Below are 16,351 nucleotides of genomic sequence, written 5' to 3'. Positions count from 1 at the left end.
CATTCTCGTCACTTTTAGCACTGAATATGCTCGGAGTTCTTTGAAATAAGCCTCTTTAAAGGGAATGGGCAACCGCTGTGGCGTTGTAGACAAAGCGCGTACCATGTTATGGACAGCATGTACCGAATTTACGGCCAGTGATGCCATCGGACTGGCTAATGAGGTCTTTCTAAGCTGCAGATGATGGTACGCACAATACCACCATGGCAAAAAATCTGAACATGTCAATTACAGAGTCGACGATGATGCTGTCGGTGTATCTGTTGGCGACCGCGTTCGGGCCACTCATAATGGGTCCTCTGTCGGTGGTATGTTGTGGGAACCCCATAATGCACATCACCAAACTCTACTTCCTGATTTGTGTGGAATCCTATTTGTTGGTTTCCCATTTCAGGCTTTGCTTATTGCCACCCGTCTGCCGCACGGCGTTGGCGCCTGGCACATGGCTTCCTCGGCGATGTGCAGTCGCCGGAACAGAGAGTCCGCTCGCTTGGTTGGTATTTGGTCGTCCCATAAACCGGCTGCTGGCACTCCGTCTTGTCATCCAGATAGATTCAGGCCCTTCTCGAGGGCGTCATCCCCGGGATACTGTATCTCCCTTGACCCTCTCGATCTCCTCCGTCCTGTGCGTTGATCACAATGGCGAGTCCATCTCTGTCTCTGTCTCTGTCTCCGTCTCTGGCCTTCATTAGGTCGCCATCGGCGTCTACAGTGGGTAATGAGATGACTCTGACCTGCAAGTACCGAGGATAGAAGTGGTATTACATGGATCAAAGATTCAATGACGTCAAGCCGGTTGTCTTTGGGGGCCTGCATTTGAACGACCGCAAAAAGCTGTCAAAACCATGTTATATCGGGATCGCACATGCTGTAGGTGGCATCTCGTGTTGATTATACCACTATTGAGCTTAATCCGCCACACGACCCATGAATATAGTAGTCAATTCTCAACAAAGGCATGACTACCAAAGCGGACGTGACTGTCGTCTGTGAAACATCTTAACCTCTTCCAAGGGATCTACAGACTGCCCTAGGCCCCTGACCCTTGCTAGTGGGAGGACCCGTACCTGCAGCTCGCAGGCCAATCAGATGCTGCTCGGAGGAGCTCCCGAACTGGGGACTGACAGGCTGAGGAGGACCCTTCTTGCTGCAAACCCCTGCCCATATGCATGCTTGGCACGTGCCTGGGCAGCAAGGTCTTCACATGTCCAGACGAGGGTAGACCTTCTTGAGATGTATGCCGATTGCCATCCCGCTCTATCTCAATCTCATCGGGGCTCCACTCTGCGTGGCGAAGTCTGTGCCAATTACAATTAATCCTGCATTTCTGCCGGGACCCAAGACCTGGGCGCCGTGCTTTTTTTCTGAGAGCTAACGAAACTTCCAATGCATGGCACAACGTGGCTTGTCTCGAATGCCTTTTGTTGGGATTGGCACTGGAAACGGTGACGGAAAGCGCTGCCACGAGTTGAGATTGCCCCCACTAAAGGAGGCCCCTTCTGTACAACGCGCCTGCTGTCCACTTAGGGGGTCCGTGATGTAATCTGTCCTGCACCTGCCCTGCTTTGCCTGCCACGCCTGCCCTGCACGAGTTTTGGATTTTGGATTCGGATTCTGGATTTTCTGAATCCAAGCACAAGCTAGACTGGACTAGACTACCTTGGCGACCACCTCAGGACGTACTAACCTAGCTTTTCTCATCGACCACCTCCAGGACTCGTTCCCTCTCTTCCTTCCTCTCCACCAATCCTTGGATCCTTTCAACCTCGCCTCACCTGCGCAACCATGGCGCAGCAGTCCTCGACAATGACGGCGACGGCGTCTCTGATACCTGCGGCCAACGAGTCCCTCGCGAAGCCAGGCCAGCAGCCCAGTTACATGTCGCGTCGCGGTCCGCACATCTCGGAGCTGCCATGGACGCTCTCCAACTGGTACCTCCATATCGACTGGTTCAAGACGACCCTCCTCGTCTTCATCCCCATCGTCGCCTTTTACTATGCATACTACACGCCATTGACGCGCCCCACCCTGATATTCTCCGTCCTCCTGCACCTTTGGGCCGGGATAGGCATCACCGCAGGATATCACCGCCTCTGGTCTCACTGCTCCTACACCGCAACGCTGCCGCTCCAGGTCTTCCTCGGCTTTGGTGGCGCCAGTGCCCTCGAGGGCTCGATTCGCTTCTGGAGTTGGGGCCACCGCGCCCACCACAGGTTCACCGACACCGACGCAGACCCGTACACGGTTCACAAGGGCCGTGAGTCAAACTCCAGTCGAGAGGCTACTTACACCACTCCTGCTCCTACTCCTCCCCCTCTATTCTTACAACAACTCCACTACATCACTCGCCTGGCGGCCTGAAGGGGGGCAGGCTGGCCTTGACGATGGTATTCTATACGACCGAACATGCTCCTCCTCTTCCCGCAACGAACTCGATGCTGATCACCGGAGACCATAGTGTGGCACGCACACATGGGCTGGCTGCTCCTCAACCAGGACTACAAGAAACACGGCCGCACCGATATCTCCGACCTCTCCAACGACCCCTTCGTTGTCTGGCAGCACAAGTACTATGCTCCTATTTCTATATTCTTCGCCTGGGTCATGCCGACCTTGGTCGCGGGGTTTGGCTGGGGAGATTGGAAAGGTGGAATCATATACGCTGGTGTTCTCCGCGTCGTGACGGTTCAGCAGAGCTCTTTCACTATCAACAGCCTCGGACACTACCTCGGCGATCAGCCTTTCGACGACAGACGCTCACCCCGCGATCATTGGATCTCGTCCCTGTTCAGTCTAGGCGAGGGATACCACAACTTCCACCATGAGGTATGCACATCCCCGCCTTCATGCGCCGTCGTCAGCATGTATCCGCCGTCCTTCCACTAACTTATACACCAACAGTTTCCTACCGACTACCGCAACACGACAAGATGGTTAACCTACGACCCGAACAAGTGGTGCATCGCCACCTGGAAATGGCTAGGCCTGGCCAGCGACCTCCGCACCTTCTCCCAAAACGAGATCGACAAGGGCAAGCTCCAGCAAGAGCAAAAGAAGCTAGACCGCAAGCTAGGCGTCCTCGACTGGGGCAAGCCCCTCACCGTCCTGCCCCTAATGGAGTGGGAGGACTTCGTCGACCAGTCGCGCACCCGCGCCCTGATAGCCGTCGCCGGCCTCGTGCACGACGTGACGGACTTTGCCCACGAGCACCCGGGCGGCAAGGCGCTGATCTCGACCGCCATCGGCAAGGACGCGACCGCCATGTTCAACGGCGGCGTCTACAATCACTCCAACGCGGCGCGCAACCTTCTGGCCAAGTACCGCGTCGGTATCATCCGTGGTGGCGGCGAGGTCGAGATCTGGAAGGTGCGGGCGCAGAAGAGGGCTGAGATGATACGGGATTATGATTATTCTATCGTTGGTTCCAAGGAGCATATGCAGTAGATGGGCACGGGGAGTGGGGGGAGGAGTTGGGAGGAATAGAAACAAATAGAGTATACTAGACGGGTAGGTAGTTGGCGTGCTGTCAGGCTTATACCACTATGCATTGATTTTCCTTTATGCCTGGGCCGCGTGAAAATGTCTGGTGAAGACATAGATCAAATTCGGATGGGTTCTGGAAGATAAGAGCACTCGGGAGGCTTTGCGCGGTCTCGTTCAGTTGCGGCAGGAATGAAGCTCTTCACCCAGCCCTTTTCTATGGAAAAGCTGGGTCTACCAGCTTCTTGGGTCTTTTTGTATAATACGCCACTGGATCTGATGTCTGAGGCCAGCAGGTATATCATGACCTTTATTACTCCTCCAAGCTGCTGTGTATGGTGTTCCATTATTCAGAGGGTATGGTGGCCAAGCACCACTGGCACGCCGGAATTTGATCATCTTGGACTGTGCCTTGTCGAGACGACCTGGAAGCAGAGACTGTGATCAATCTTGGCGCGCCCATCAGTCATCCTAGATATGTTATTCGGGGGGTTGGAACTAGACTGACGAGTGGTGGTCCTGCTTCGTGTGTCTGACGTTCTCCAGCAAGGTTTGAAATGGACAGCAAACGGTAGTTTACTTTTCGTTTCGACCACTGGATCAAAGACGAAGGAAACTCGAAAGATATCGATGTGTGAAAGCTGAGCGCAATGCAGTCTCATTTAACTCGACCTTTGGAAAGTGATGCCTGCGGGATTCTTGAGATGTCCTGGCACCTGGGCAGCGCTGGTGTGAAGTGTTCTTGTCCCCACAGGCTGATTCTGGGATCGAGAAGCAAGTGTCTGGGCATGGAAATGAATTCATACCAGTTTGGAATTCAACGTTTATTTTTATCCTCTTAATATTCTGTATGGACTTTACTGAAGTTAGGGTTGATATTAGTTAAATTAGTTTAGTTAATTTTAAAAACTAACTAAATTAGTTTAGTTAATTTTAAAAACTAGCTAAATTTATTTTAGTTAATCTTATTAACTAAAACTAAATTAACTAACTAAAAAATTAATTAAATTAACTAAAAAACTAAGAAAAAAAGCGGAGTTAATATTAATTAAAGTTTTAAAAATATTTAAATAATTATAAGCCTATTAAATACTAAGAAGAATATTAAGAAAATATTAAAAAATATTAAAAAATATTAAAAAATATTAAAAAAATATTAAAAGAATTAAAAAAATTAAAAAAATAAATAAAAAACTTAAAAAAAGTCGTTTTTAGGGTAATTCAAACCCTTAGCTATTAGCATATTATACGGTATATAATTATAAGCAAGGAATTTACATTGCATTTATATACTATGAAATTAATAAGCATTATTATGATTATTATAAGCAATTATTATGAATTTTATTAACGCTATATACTATTATATTATATATATTATAAAATTATGAAATATATATAATTTAACTTTCTTATAAGTATGTATAATGTATAGTATATAGTATATAATATATTTGCGCCCCTCTTTTTCCCCTTTATCCTTAATGTAATTACTTATATAAAGCAATTAATTTTTTAGTAAGTTTTTAAGCTAGCTATATAAAAAATATATAGTTAAATTACTCTTTTCTTTTATATTATATATATAATATTTATAAAATAGCTTATCTCTTTAAAAAAATAAATATTTTAATATAAATAAGATTTACCTTATATAAAGATATTAAATATATATTTATAAAATTATATAAAAATCTTAAAGTTTTTTTTAATTATAATAATATTATTTTTATATTTATATATAATTATTTAAAAATACTAAAAACACTTTTTTATTATATATATTAAAATTTATATATTTTTATAAATACTTTAATTCTAAAAGTAGCTATAAGGCTTATTTAAGCCTATTTGCCCTTATAAATACTTTAACTTTAAAAGCAGCTATAAGGCTTATTTAGGTTTATTTACCTTTATAAATACTTTAACTCTAAAAACAGCCATAAGGCTTATTTAAGCTTATTTTCTTCTATAAATACTTTAATTTTAAAAGTAATTATAAAACTTATTTAAGCTTATTTACCCTTATAAATACTTATTTATTATATAAATTTAAATATTATATATTTATATTAAACCTTTTTAAATTAATAAAATAAAAATAGCTTTTTAGCCTTTAAGGTAATTATTTATTTAAGTTAAATAGTTTTAAAAGCTAAGATTTTATTATAAGAAATATATATATTATTTAATTTAAAATTATATATATTTAAATAAATATATAATAAATATATAAGAATTATCCTTAAATTAAGTTATATTTATATATATATTAATATTATTTAAAAGTAATTTAATTTATTTTTAAAAAATAATATTATATATTTTTTTAAATAAATATTTAGCTTATTTAAAGAAATAAATTAGCTAATTTAAGGGAATAAACTATTTATTTTTTTTTAATCTTTAATATATATAAACCTCTTTTTTTTTCCTTCTTTTCTTTCTTTTCTTTTCCTTTATTATTATTTTATTACCATTAAGAAAATTACTTACACTTTAATATTCACGCCTTAACATTAAGAATTCTTTTATTTTTAAATATTTTAAATATTTAAAATATCTTTTTTCCCTTTATCTCTTAGAAATCTTTTCTTAATAAATCTATCTTTTATAAATACATTTATAGCCTTTACTAAGAATAATATTTCTTTTTTAAAGATACTTTATAAATATCTTAAAATAATAAATATAATTCTCTTAATTATTAATTACACCCTTTTAAAAAAACGAAAATTTATATTTTTAAATATAAATTATTTACTTAAATCTTACTTTTTATTAAGGAAAATTACCTTAAAAAAATTATAATTAAGTATAATAAATAAGTTATATATTTATCTTTTTAAAATATAATTTAATATAAATAAAATATATTATTATATATTTTATTTATATTTAATTATCTATTATATTAAATTATGGTTAGCTAAGTATAGCATATAGCTATATTTTAAATTAATATTAATAATAAAAATATATTTAATAATATTCTTTAAGAGCACCTTAACTATATAATTAATATATAATATATAATTTTAAAAAGATATTATATTTTTTTTAAGTATAATAATAATTTACTTAGTTTTTTAATTAATAAATTAATAATTGCTATTATTTATAATAAGATACTTTAAAGGGATTTTAACCCTTTAATTATTAATAATATTAAAAATATAAATACCTAAATATTGCTTATAATGAAATATTAAGGGTAAATAAAAATAAAAGTAAGTTTTTATTAAAAAATAATATTTTAAAAAATAAAATTTAATTAATTATTATAAGGCTTAATAATATAGCTTTTCCTTTAAATTTCTTTGCTTTTTTAAAAAAGAAAACTAAAGTTAAATTTATAAAAAATAATACTTATAAAAAGATTTTAAACTTTATTATTAAAAATAATTTAACTTTTAATATTTTAAGTTTTAAATCTTTTTAAGATTTATTATTATATTTAAATCTATATTTATTTCTTTTCTTTTAATAAAAAGAAATAACTTAACTTTATTTTAGGGATGCTTTAAAGATAAATTATTTTAAAATTAAAAATATTTTAAATAATACTTTTAATTTTAATTTAATTTATTTAAATTTAAATTTAAAAGAAAATATTATTAATAATAGTAAATTTTCTTTTAATTTTAATATTTAAATTTTTAAATTTAATATGGCTTATATAAAAGTAATAATCTTTTATATTAATTTTAAATTTTAGTTAATTTATAAATTAATTGGATTTTAAGAATTAAAAAAGAGATATATTGGCTTAATTTTCTTTAAAGAGTTTTAAAAAATCATTAAATATTATTTAAATATAATATTTAATAGCATTTTTAAGTATTTAATTCTTTTTATATTTTAAATATAAATAATTAACTTTTTATTATAACTTTATAAGAAATAATGCATTAAATAATAATATGTTTATAATGGTTTTTAAAAAAGAATTTAATTTTAAATTAAATTCTTAGTTTAAAAACGATATTCATTATATAGCGTATATTATTAATTTAATAGCATAGGATATTTTAAAAGAATTTACTTTAAATTCCTAAATTAAAGAATTTCTAAAAGAATATTTAAGAGATTTAAATGCAGCTCTTTTTATAGATAATATTATTAAAAATAATAAGTAATTTTATATATTAAATATTATAATATATTTATATATATTAACTTTTATTAAATCTTATTACTTATATAAAATAAGTAATAATATTAACTTAATATAATATTAAGATTAATAGTTTATTATTTAAGAATATTAAAAAAGCTATATAAGCATAAGCCTTGTTAAAAAGCTATAAAATTACTTATATTTTACTTAGTATTTATTCCCTTTTTTTAAAACTATTTAATAAATATTTATTAATATTTCTTTAAATACTTTTATGCATTGAAATTTTATATATAATATATTAAAGGTTTTTTTAATATTAAAAGAACTTTTAAATTATATTAATAGAAATACTTTTATTAATAAATATAAAGAAATATTCTTTAATTTATTAAAATTATTTATTTTAACGTAAATTATAAAGACTTTTAAAGTCTTTTTTAAGCCTTTTATTAAGTTATAAGGATATTTATATATAATTATTCTTAATGGTTTATTATATATATATATTATATATAAAAACCTTAATAATTTAATAAAGGAGTATAAAAGAAAAAAAGTAAAAAACCCTAAGTTTATAAGTTTTTAATTTTTTTATTTTTTTATTAATTTTATAATTAACTATATATATAAGAGAAATATTTATTTAATTTTATTAATGCTATTTATGCTAGCATTAAAAAATTAAAGAAATACTTTCCTTAGAAAATAATTAAAGAAAGAATAAAAAATTATAAATCTTTTATCTTTTTTTAATTTTTAACCCTAAGATTAAAATAAGCCATTTTTAGCTTAATGGTTTATTATGCTTTTATTTTAATATAAAAGTAAATATAAAAGCTTTTTTAAAGGTTAAATATTTTAAGTAAATTTTTTTTTAAAAAGTTTTATATTATATATAATTATATTAATAAATAATAGGCTTAAATTAAAGCTTTTTGGTTTATTAAAAAATAATATATATAATTCTTCTTTTAAGAATTCCTTTAAAGATATCTTTAAATTTAAAGATAAATTATTTATTAATTTATTTAAAAATAAAGAGAAAGAATATATACTTTATTTTTAAGAACCTTTCTTTAATTTTAAGGTAATTTTTCTTTATATATATAATATTAATTAAATTTACTAATTAATAATCTTTAGCTTAAATTATTAAATTATTAAAAAAATAATAAACTTTAATATTTAATAATAAGTTTATTAATTTAAAAATATCTTATTATTTTAACTACTTTTGCTATAATAAAAAGAATATTTTTTATTATTAATAATATTATTATTAAATTAAGGGTTAATCTTAATTTAAATATAGTAAGGAAAATAATATTATTAAAAAATTAAAAATTTAATAATATTTAAAAGCTAAAGAAAAAGTTATTAAATTTAAAGAAAATAGTGAAAGAATAATTTTTATAATTTATTTTATAAGTAAAGGATAATTTATTTTATAATTTTAAATTATAATTTAATTTATTCTTTATTTATAATTTACTTTATAATAATAAATAATAAGAAATATATTTTAAAAATAAAATAAAAATATATAAGTATTAATAATTGCTTTAAAATTATATAGTTATTAAAAGAATAAATAAGATAAATATATAGCAAAATATATAATTTATTTTTAAAATAGCTTATAATTAAAGTATTATATTAATAAATTAATAAATAACCTTGCTCCTTAAAGTTTAAATAATATAATAAAACTTAAATTATTAAATTTTAAAATATCCCTTAAGGCCCTTAATTATTATAAATTAATATAATGTTAGCTATAGCTTTTTAAAGAAAATAAATTAATTTTTTTTAATGGTAACTTAGGTAGTTACTATAATTATACGCTTTATTGCTAAACTATAGTGACTACTTATGAAAAAAAAAAAAAAAAGCTTATAAACTATGTTTAATATTTAAGAAAGAAAAATATATATTTAATATTATTAAAGAAAAATTTATTTATTAAAAATATTTTATATATTAATAATTTTTAAATTTTATTATATTTAATAAAACTTTAAATATATATTAAATATTATTATATAAAAGAATATAAGGTTATAAAGTTTTATTATTATTATTAATATATAAGTTATATAAGCTTATTAAGCAACCCTACTCTTTTTAAGGGTATAAGTTTAAGCTTATATATATATTATATTATATTTATTATTATTAAATACTATGAAATTTTATCTTTAAAACTATATATTTATTATATATATAATGTTATTATTAAATATAATAAAATTATTTTAAATTCTTTTTATTTTTTTACTTTTATTTTCTTTATTTTATTATTATTATTATAATGCTTATAAGTATTAAAATAAATATATTAAATAATAAATATTTTTATAAGCTTATAAAGCTTAAAATGCTTTATAAATCTTATAAAACTCTTATTTTTATAAAGCTAATAAGCATTAAAATAAATATATTAAATAATTATTATTTTTATAAGGCTTATAAGGGCTAAAAATGCCTTATAACCCTTAAATAATAATTATTTTTATAAGGCTTATAATGGTTAAAATCAGCATAATAATATATATTTTAAAAAATATAAAGAATTATATAAAATTATTAAGAAGAATTTAATAATAATTTTATTTCTTAATATAAATATTAATATTTTATATATAAAAAATCTATTATTATTTTAAAATTACTTTTTTAATAAGTTTATATTTATTATTTAAAGTAAATTTAACTTATATTAAAATATTTATTTTTTTAAAGAGATAAGCTATTTTATAAGTATTATATATATAAAATAAAGGAAAAGGGTAATTAATTAATATATTTTTTATATGGCTAGCATTAAAACTTATTAAGAAACTAGTTAATTTATATAGGTGGTAACGCTAAGAGTAAGGGGGGCAAGGGGGGGTGTTAAAATTTCGTTTATTAAAATTACGTAATGTATTATTAAAGCCCTATATCTTTTACTTAGCTAACTTTGCTAATTCTATTTTAAATAAGTAATTATTATATTAATATAATTAATATTCTTATATAAATATTATTTAAAAATTAATTTCTACTTAATAATATTTAAATAAAAACTTAAAAAGTATATTATTATAAAGCCCCTTTTTGCTTTATTTATTACTATATAATTTAATATATAAATAAGTTATATAAATTTTTAACTTTAATTTTAAAATATTAAGATTCTAAACTTATATTACTTAATTATTAAATTATTATTCTTTTATAACTTATATAATATTAAATAAAGCAAAAAAGGGCTTTATAATAATAACGTGGTTTACTAGGAAGTGGTGGATATTAGGAAGTGGCGGATTTTTGCAACTTTAGCCAACTTTAGCTAGCCATAGCACCCACTTAATGTAAAAAGATTTATAAGATTTGGCATTAATTGGTGCTAATTGCAATTAAACCCTTATTTTTAATTAATTTTATTAATTTAAAGGTATTGGCATGGTTATAGTGCTAGTTTAAACTGGTTAACTTTTAATAAGAAATATATATTTAGCATTATTTAATGCTAACTATACCCTTAAAAAGTTAGTTCGCTATAAATTATTAATACTTATATATTTATATTAATTAATGCTAATTAAGCTAAATTTACTATAATATAGTTAAAATTTAATTAAATAAACCCTTCTTTATTTTTTTTATAAGTTCTTATATTATGCTTAGTTTTATTATAATTGCCATACTATCTTTTAATTAATTTATTATAAATTAACTCTTTAGCATTATTATTAATTTTATTAGCTAGCCGCTTCCCCTTTTATTTTTTTTAAATAAAAGCATGGAATTCTTTAATAGTAAGTGCTTTTTTAAGCTGCATTTAGGTTTTTTTAGCCCTTTAGCATTTTATAAGCGCTATATTAACTTCTTAAAATATATAAATTTACTTGCTTATTATAATAAATAAGTATATTATTACTTATATACTTTTTATTAATTAATTAATAATATTTATAATTAATATAAAGGAGCTTTCTTAATGGGCAGAAATCTTACCCTTAATAAAACTTAATTGCTAAATAATTTATTAAGCATTTAATGGTATTTAAGACTTTTATTTTTAGGGGGAAATAGGAAGGGATTATATAGGAGTTTATAAGTAAATATTAAGCTTAAAAATTATAAAATTAAGGTTTTAAGGAGAAATTCCAGCTTTTTTAAATGCAAACTTAATGTTTTTTATTATAAAAGTCTTATTATAAGCTGCCTTAAATATAAAAAAGAACTTAAACTTAGTAATATAGTTAATAAAGGCTTAAATAAAAAGGTTAATTTAGTTACTATATATATACTTTAAAGATAAATATAATGTAATATTTAATAGCTAAAGTAAGTAAAATAAATATAGTAATATATTAATAATAATAATTTTATTATCTTTATAATATTAATTAAACTTAGCTAATATATAGCTTTTATAATTATTTATAATTAATATTTAATAATTAGCATTTCTCTTTAATTTAATATGCTTATTAAAGTGTTAAATTTATTTTAAATTAATTTTATTATTTATTTATTTATTAAAAGTAAGCTTAATAACCTAATTATTTAAAAAATCCAACTTTATTACTTAGCTAGCAAGGTAATAAGCGCCTTAAATAATTATAAATAATAGAATTTATAACCTGCTTATATTAATGCATTTAATAATAGTTATTTATTTTTAATTACTAAGCTAAATTAATTTAGCCTTTTTATATTTATTAATATATATAATAATTATTAATGTAATAATTATACTTATTATAAAGCTAGTTTTATTAAAATTATAAAGATTATTATTAATAATTTAATATTTAGTCATTATATTATAAAATAATTTAAATTAATTTTTAATAATTTTTAAATCTTTATAAAGGGCCCTTTAATAATTATAAAGATAATTAAACTTAGTCTTAAGGCTAGGTTATTAATTTATAAAGCATTAAGCTTAGTACTTACTAATAAGTTTAGCATTTTGCAATGCTAATAAAAGGTTGGCTATATTCTTTATATTAAAAAGTTATAAAGAAAATCCTTAAATATCTTAATTAATAATATATTAAATAAGCATTTACTCTTTAATTTAATTAAGTTTATGCTTATTAATATATAATTCTTTATATAAATATTATTAATTTATTTTATAATATAATATAATTTTAAGGATATTAAAGATATTAATAGCTTAAGTTATAAGCATAAGTTTTGCGTTATTTTTCTTTAAGTTTTTAATTACTTATATAGCTAAAAGGATTTTATCTTCTTTAAATAAAGGATATATTAATAGTTATTAATTTTTAATATATTAAATATTTAATTAAGCGGATTAAAGCAAGATTAATGCAAAAAACTAAGATGCAATTTATATTAAAATAAATCCCCCTTATTAAAAGTTAATTATTTTAAACTTAAATACAATTATACTAATCCCTTTAAATTAATTAAATTAATTAAAAATAAGGTTATTAAAATAGTTGGCATTAATTAGTGCTAAATTTAATTAAATTGTTTGCATTAAGTAAGTGCTATGGCTAGCTAAAGTTGGCTAAAGTTGCAAAAATCCGCTACTTCCTAATATCCGCCACTTCCTAGTAAACCACGTTATACTTTTTATAAATTAATAAAAGTTTATTAAAGAAATATTTATTTAAATACTCTTTATATATTTATTTAAATATAAAATGTATTTTTTATATTAAGTATTAAAAAAGAAGAATTATTCCCTTATTATATAAGTTAAAATAAATAAATTATAAAGTATTATACCCCTTAATAATATTTTATTTTAATATATTTTAACTTATTTTTATAAAATAATTTAACGCTATTAACTATTAAACCATAGCGGAGGTTTAGATTAATATATTATTAAAAAAAATAAAACTTATATAATTTAAAATAATATATTAAAAAACTTATTTATTTATTTCTTTAACTAATTTAATTATATTAAAGTTTATTAATAATTATATCTTTTTAAGAGAATTATATATATTAAAGATATATATTATTATAAAGCTAAGATCTTACTTAATAAGCTTATATAAAATAAATATATATATTTTACTTATATAATTAATATTTATATAAATTAAAATATATTAAATGCTAAGGTTTTAAGTTTAATTCCTAATAGTATTATATAGTCTTAGGCGCCTTGCAACCTTTTATTTTATTTTTTAACATTTATTTATTTATTTATTTACTTATTTATTTACTTATTTACTTATTTACTTATTTACTTATTTACTTATTTACTTATTTACTTATTTACTTATTTACTTATTTACTTATTTACTTATTTACTTATTTACTTATTTACTTATTTACTTATTTACTTATTTACTTATTTACTTATTTACTTATTTACTTATTTACTTATTTACTTACTTTACTTACTTACTTATTTATTTATTTATTTATTATTTATTAATATTAATTAACTAAATTCTTAACTCTACGTCTTAATATTAATTATAATAAATAAAGTTTTTTTTATTTTTATTTTTTATTTTTTTTTAGTTAATTTAGTTTTAATTAATTTTAAAAACTAAAACTAATTTTAATTCTTAGTTAATATTATTAACTAAGACTAAATTAACTAACTAAAAAAACTAACTAAATTAACTAAAACTAAGAAACTTTTTTACAACCCTGACTGAAGTTATCGGATGCAAGAATACGCGGATCCTGCGTGCACAGCGTCAAAAAATTGTATCAGGACGTGTGACACAAAGTCTCGGCAACTTCAGCGCGGACAAGACGGGGTTGCAATTTGTTGTGCTCTCATGTCGCTTTTGTGCATCTCGGTGAATGGGTACTGCAATTAGGTGTGATCAGCCATTTATGATGCTGATGGAGCGTCCCCAGGCTCAGAATCAGAGAAATGATGCAATGCATTGAGGTTGCGATCATCGTCGCCGCACAACTTTGGATAAGAAATATGCTACGTTTAATTGCATGTCGCATACATCACATGTCGAAGATCAAGAATTGCACTAATCACCAACGCGCTCCATGTACCTAGGCATGCTACGACATAGCCGTTGCTCACGTTGCATGCATGTCCAAAACTGGTTGGTGTCACTATCTTTGCCAAGACTCGCCCCCCCGTGGTTGGTGTTACAGAGCCCCCATGGAGCGATGAGCAACAATACCACTCGGATATTCAGCTTTGCCTTCCATCAGTACACGTACATTTCTCATTTGTCTTCATTCAAGAACTATACTGACATTGCATTCTAAGCGAGAACCTACCACCTACCCTATCGTCCCGAATAGAAACCTCCTGTTGATCATCTCATCATGGTCTCAGAGAAAGCAAAGGCCGGCCCCGTCTCATTCGCAGCCGCGACACAAGTCGAGAGACTAGACTCGCACACGTACAAGGTCAACCTCGATGATGCATTCTGCGTCGGCAACGGTAATAAGCGCACCACCACACTCCGTCCCCACAACGGGAAAAGAACCATCCAGCTGATAATCCCTCCCAGTCCCCAACGGCGGCTACACGGCCTCATGCATGCTCGCCGCCGCCCGCGAGCACCTCGCCCCGCGCGACCAGCCCGACACGCTGACCGCGCACTTCGAGTACCCGAGCCGCACGCAGCCCGGGCCCGCGGTCGTCAAAGTCGAGGACGTCAAGATCGCCGGCCAGCTGTCCACGCTGCACCTGACGCTCTGGCAGGGCGGGCTCGTCGGCAAGGCGCCCTGGATCACCACGGGCGGTGGCGCCGGTGCCTCGCGCCGCATCATCCTCGCCTACAGCACCCACACGAACCTGCGCACCTTCACGGGCATCTCGCTGCCGACGGGCTTCGAGACGACCGCCGCGGCGGAGCTGCCGCCCGTGCCGGACTTTGAGGCCCTCGGCAAGGCGGGCGGCGGCCAGGGCGGGGATGGCAAGTGGGAGGAGTCCGACCCGCCCGCGGCGATGCGCCGCGCCGCGCGCTCGCTGCAGAACTGGAAGTTTTATATCCCGCGGGAGGGACCGCTGGCCCCTGGCGTGCTGGACATGTGGGCGCGCCTGTCGAGCGGGGAGCGCATCGCGCAGGGCGCGCTGGCGTATCTCGTGGACTCGTACCCGGTAAGTACACAGCTTTCGCTAAGGTGCTTCTGATTCGAAGGCGCATGCCCCATGGCGCGTAGATTCATCACCTGCGGCCTGTCGGCTAACTTGGGACACTTCAGTACAACCTACACGAGTTCCTGGCCGCGCCTGAGCTGCGAGAGCTGCTCCAGGCGTCCCGTAAGGGCGAGGCGGCCGGTGACACCCCCGAGGGGAGGGATCTCAAGGCCAAGGACGAGAACCGCGCCGGCATGTGGTTCCCGACGGTGGTTATGAACCTGGAGGTGAAGAAGGCGCTGCCGGAGGAAGGGGTCGAGTGGCTGGCTGTGCGCGTGACGTCGAAGCAGATCAAGGACGGGAAGTTTGATCTTGATGTCTCGGTGAGGGATGTGGATGGTGAGCTGGTGGCGCTGAGCCACCATGTTGCGATGATTTTGAGCATTGAGAGGAACACGAGGAAATCGAAGTCTTCGCTGTAGGTGGCGTTGATTATAGCCGCATAGGTCGGAGCGAGACATACCGAAGAGCGCATACGTGTGGAAACAATTTGGTCATGGACTGAAACACTACATCAGGCATTTTTGAGCAGTCGCGGACCTTTACCAAGAGTTTCAGAGGCTTAATGGAATCCAGTAGAATCCCTTTTCCTCTCTTGGTGATGATTGTACCACGAGCCGCATGACCACACT

At 30.1% G+C, this 16,351-nt stretch overlaps 2 protein-coding genes across 2 annotated transcripts; both read left to right on the top strand.

Annotated features, from left to right (window-relative positions):
- Window positions 1–1,785: 1,785 nt before the first annotated feature.
- On the top strand, window positions 1,786–3,444 carry INS49_013351 (uncharacterized protein; the record flags this gene model as incomplete). Its single annotated transcript, XM_043174050.1, has 3 exons — window positions 1,786–2,257; window positions 2,459–2,826; window positions 2,902–3,444. The coding sequence occupies 3 exons, from the start codon at window positions 1,786–1,788 to the stop codon at window positions 3,442–3,444; spliced, it is 1,383 nt and encodes a 460-aa protein (XP_043020995.1).
- Window positions 3,445–14,899: 11,455 nt separating this feature from the next.
- INS49_013350 (uncharacterized protein) lies at window positions 14,900–16,141 on the top strand (the record flags this gene model as incomplete). Its single annotated transcript, XM_043174049.1, has 3 exons — window positions 14,900–15,017; window positions 15,088–15,680; window positions 15,785–16,141. 3 exons carry the CDS (start codon window positions 14,900–14,902, stop codon window positions 16,139–16,141), a joined length of 1,068 nt encoding a protein of 355 aa, XP_043020994.1.
- Between the last annotated feature and the right edge of the window lie 210 nt (window positions 16,142–16,351).

Source organism: Diaporthe citri (genome assembly GCF_014595645.1).
Source record: "Diaporthe citri strain NFHF-8-4 chromosome Unknown scaffold_7, whole genome shotgun sequence".
Taxonomy (NCBI): Eukaryota; Fungi; Ascomycota; class Sordariomycetes; order Diaporthales; family Diaporthaceae; genus Diaporthe; species Diaporthe citri.
This window is presented reverse-complemented; position numbering and strand designations above follow the sequence as displayed.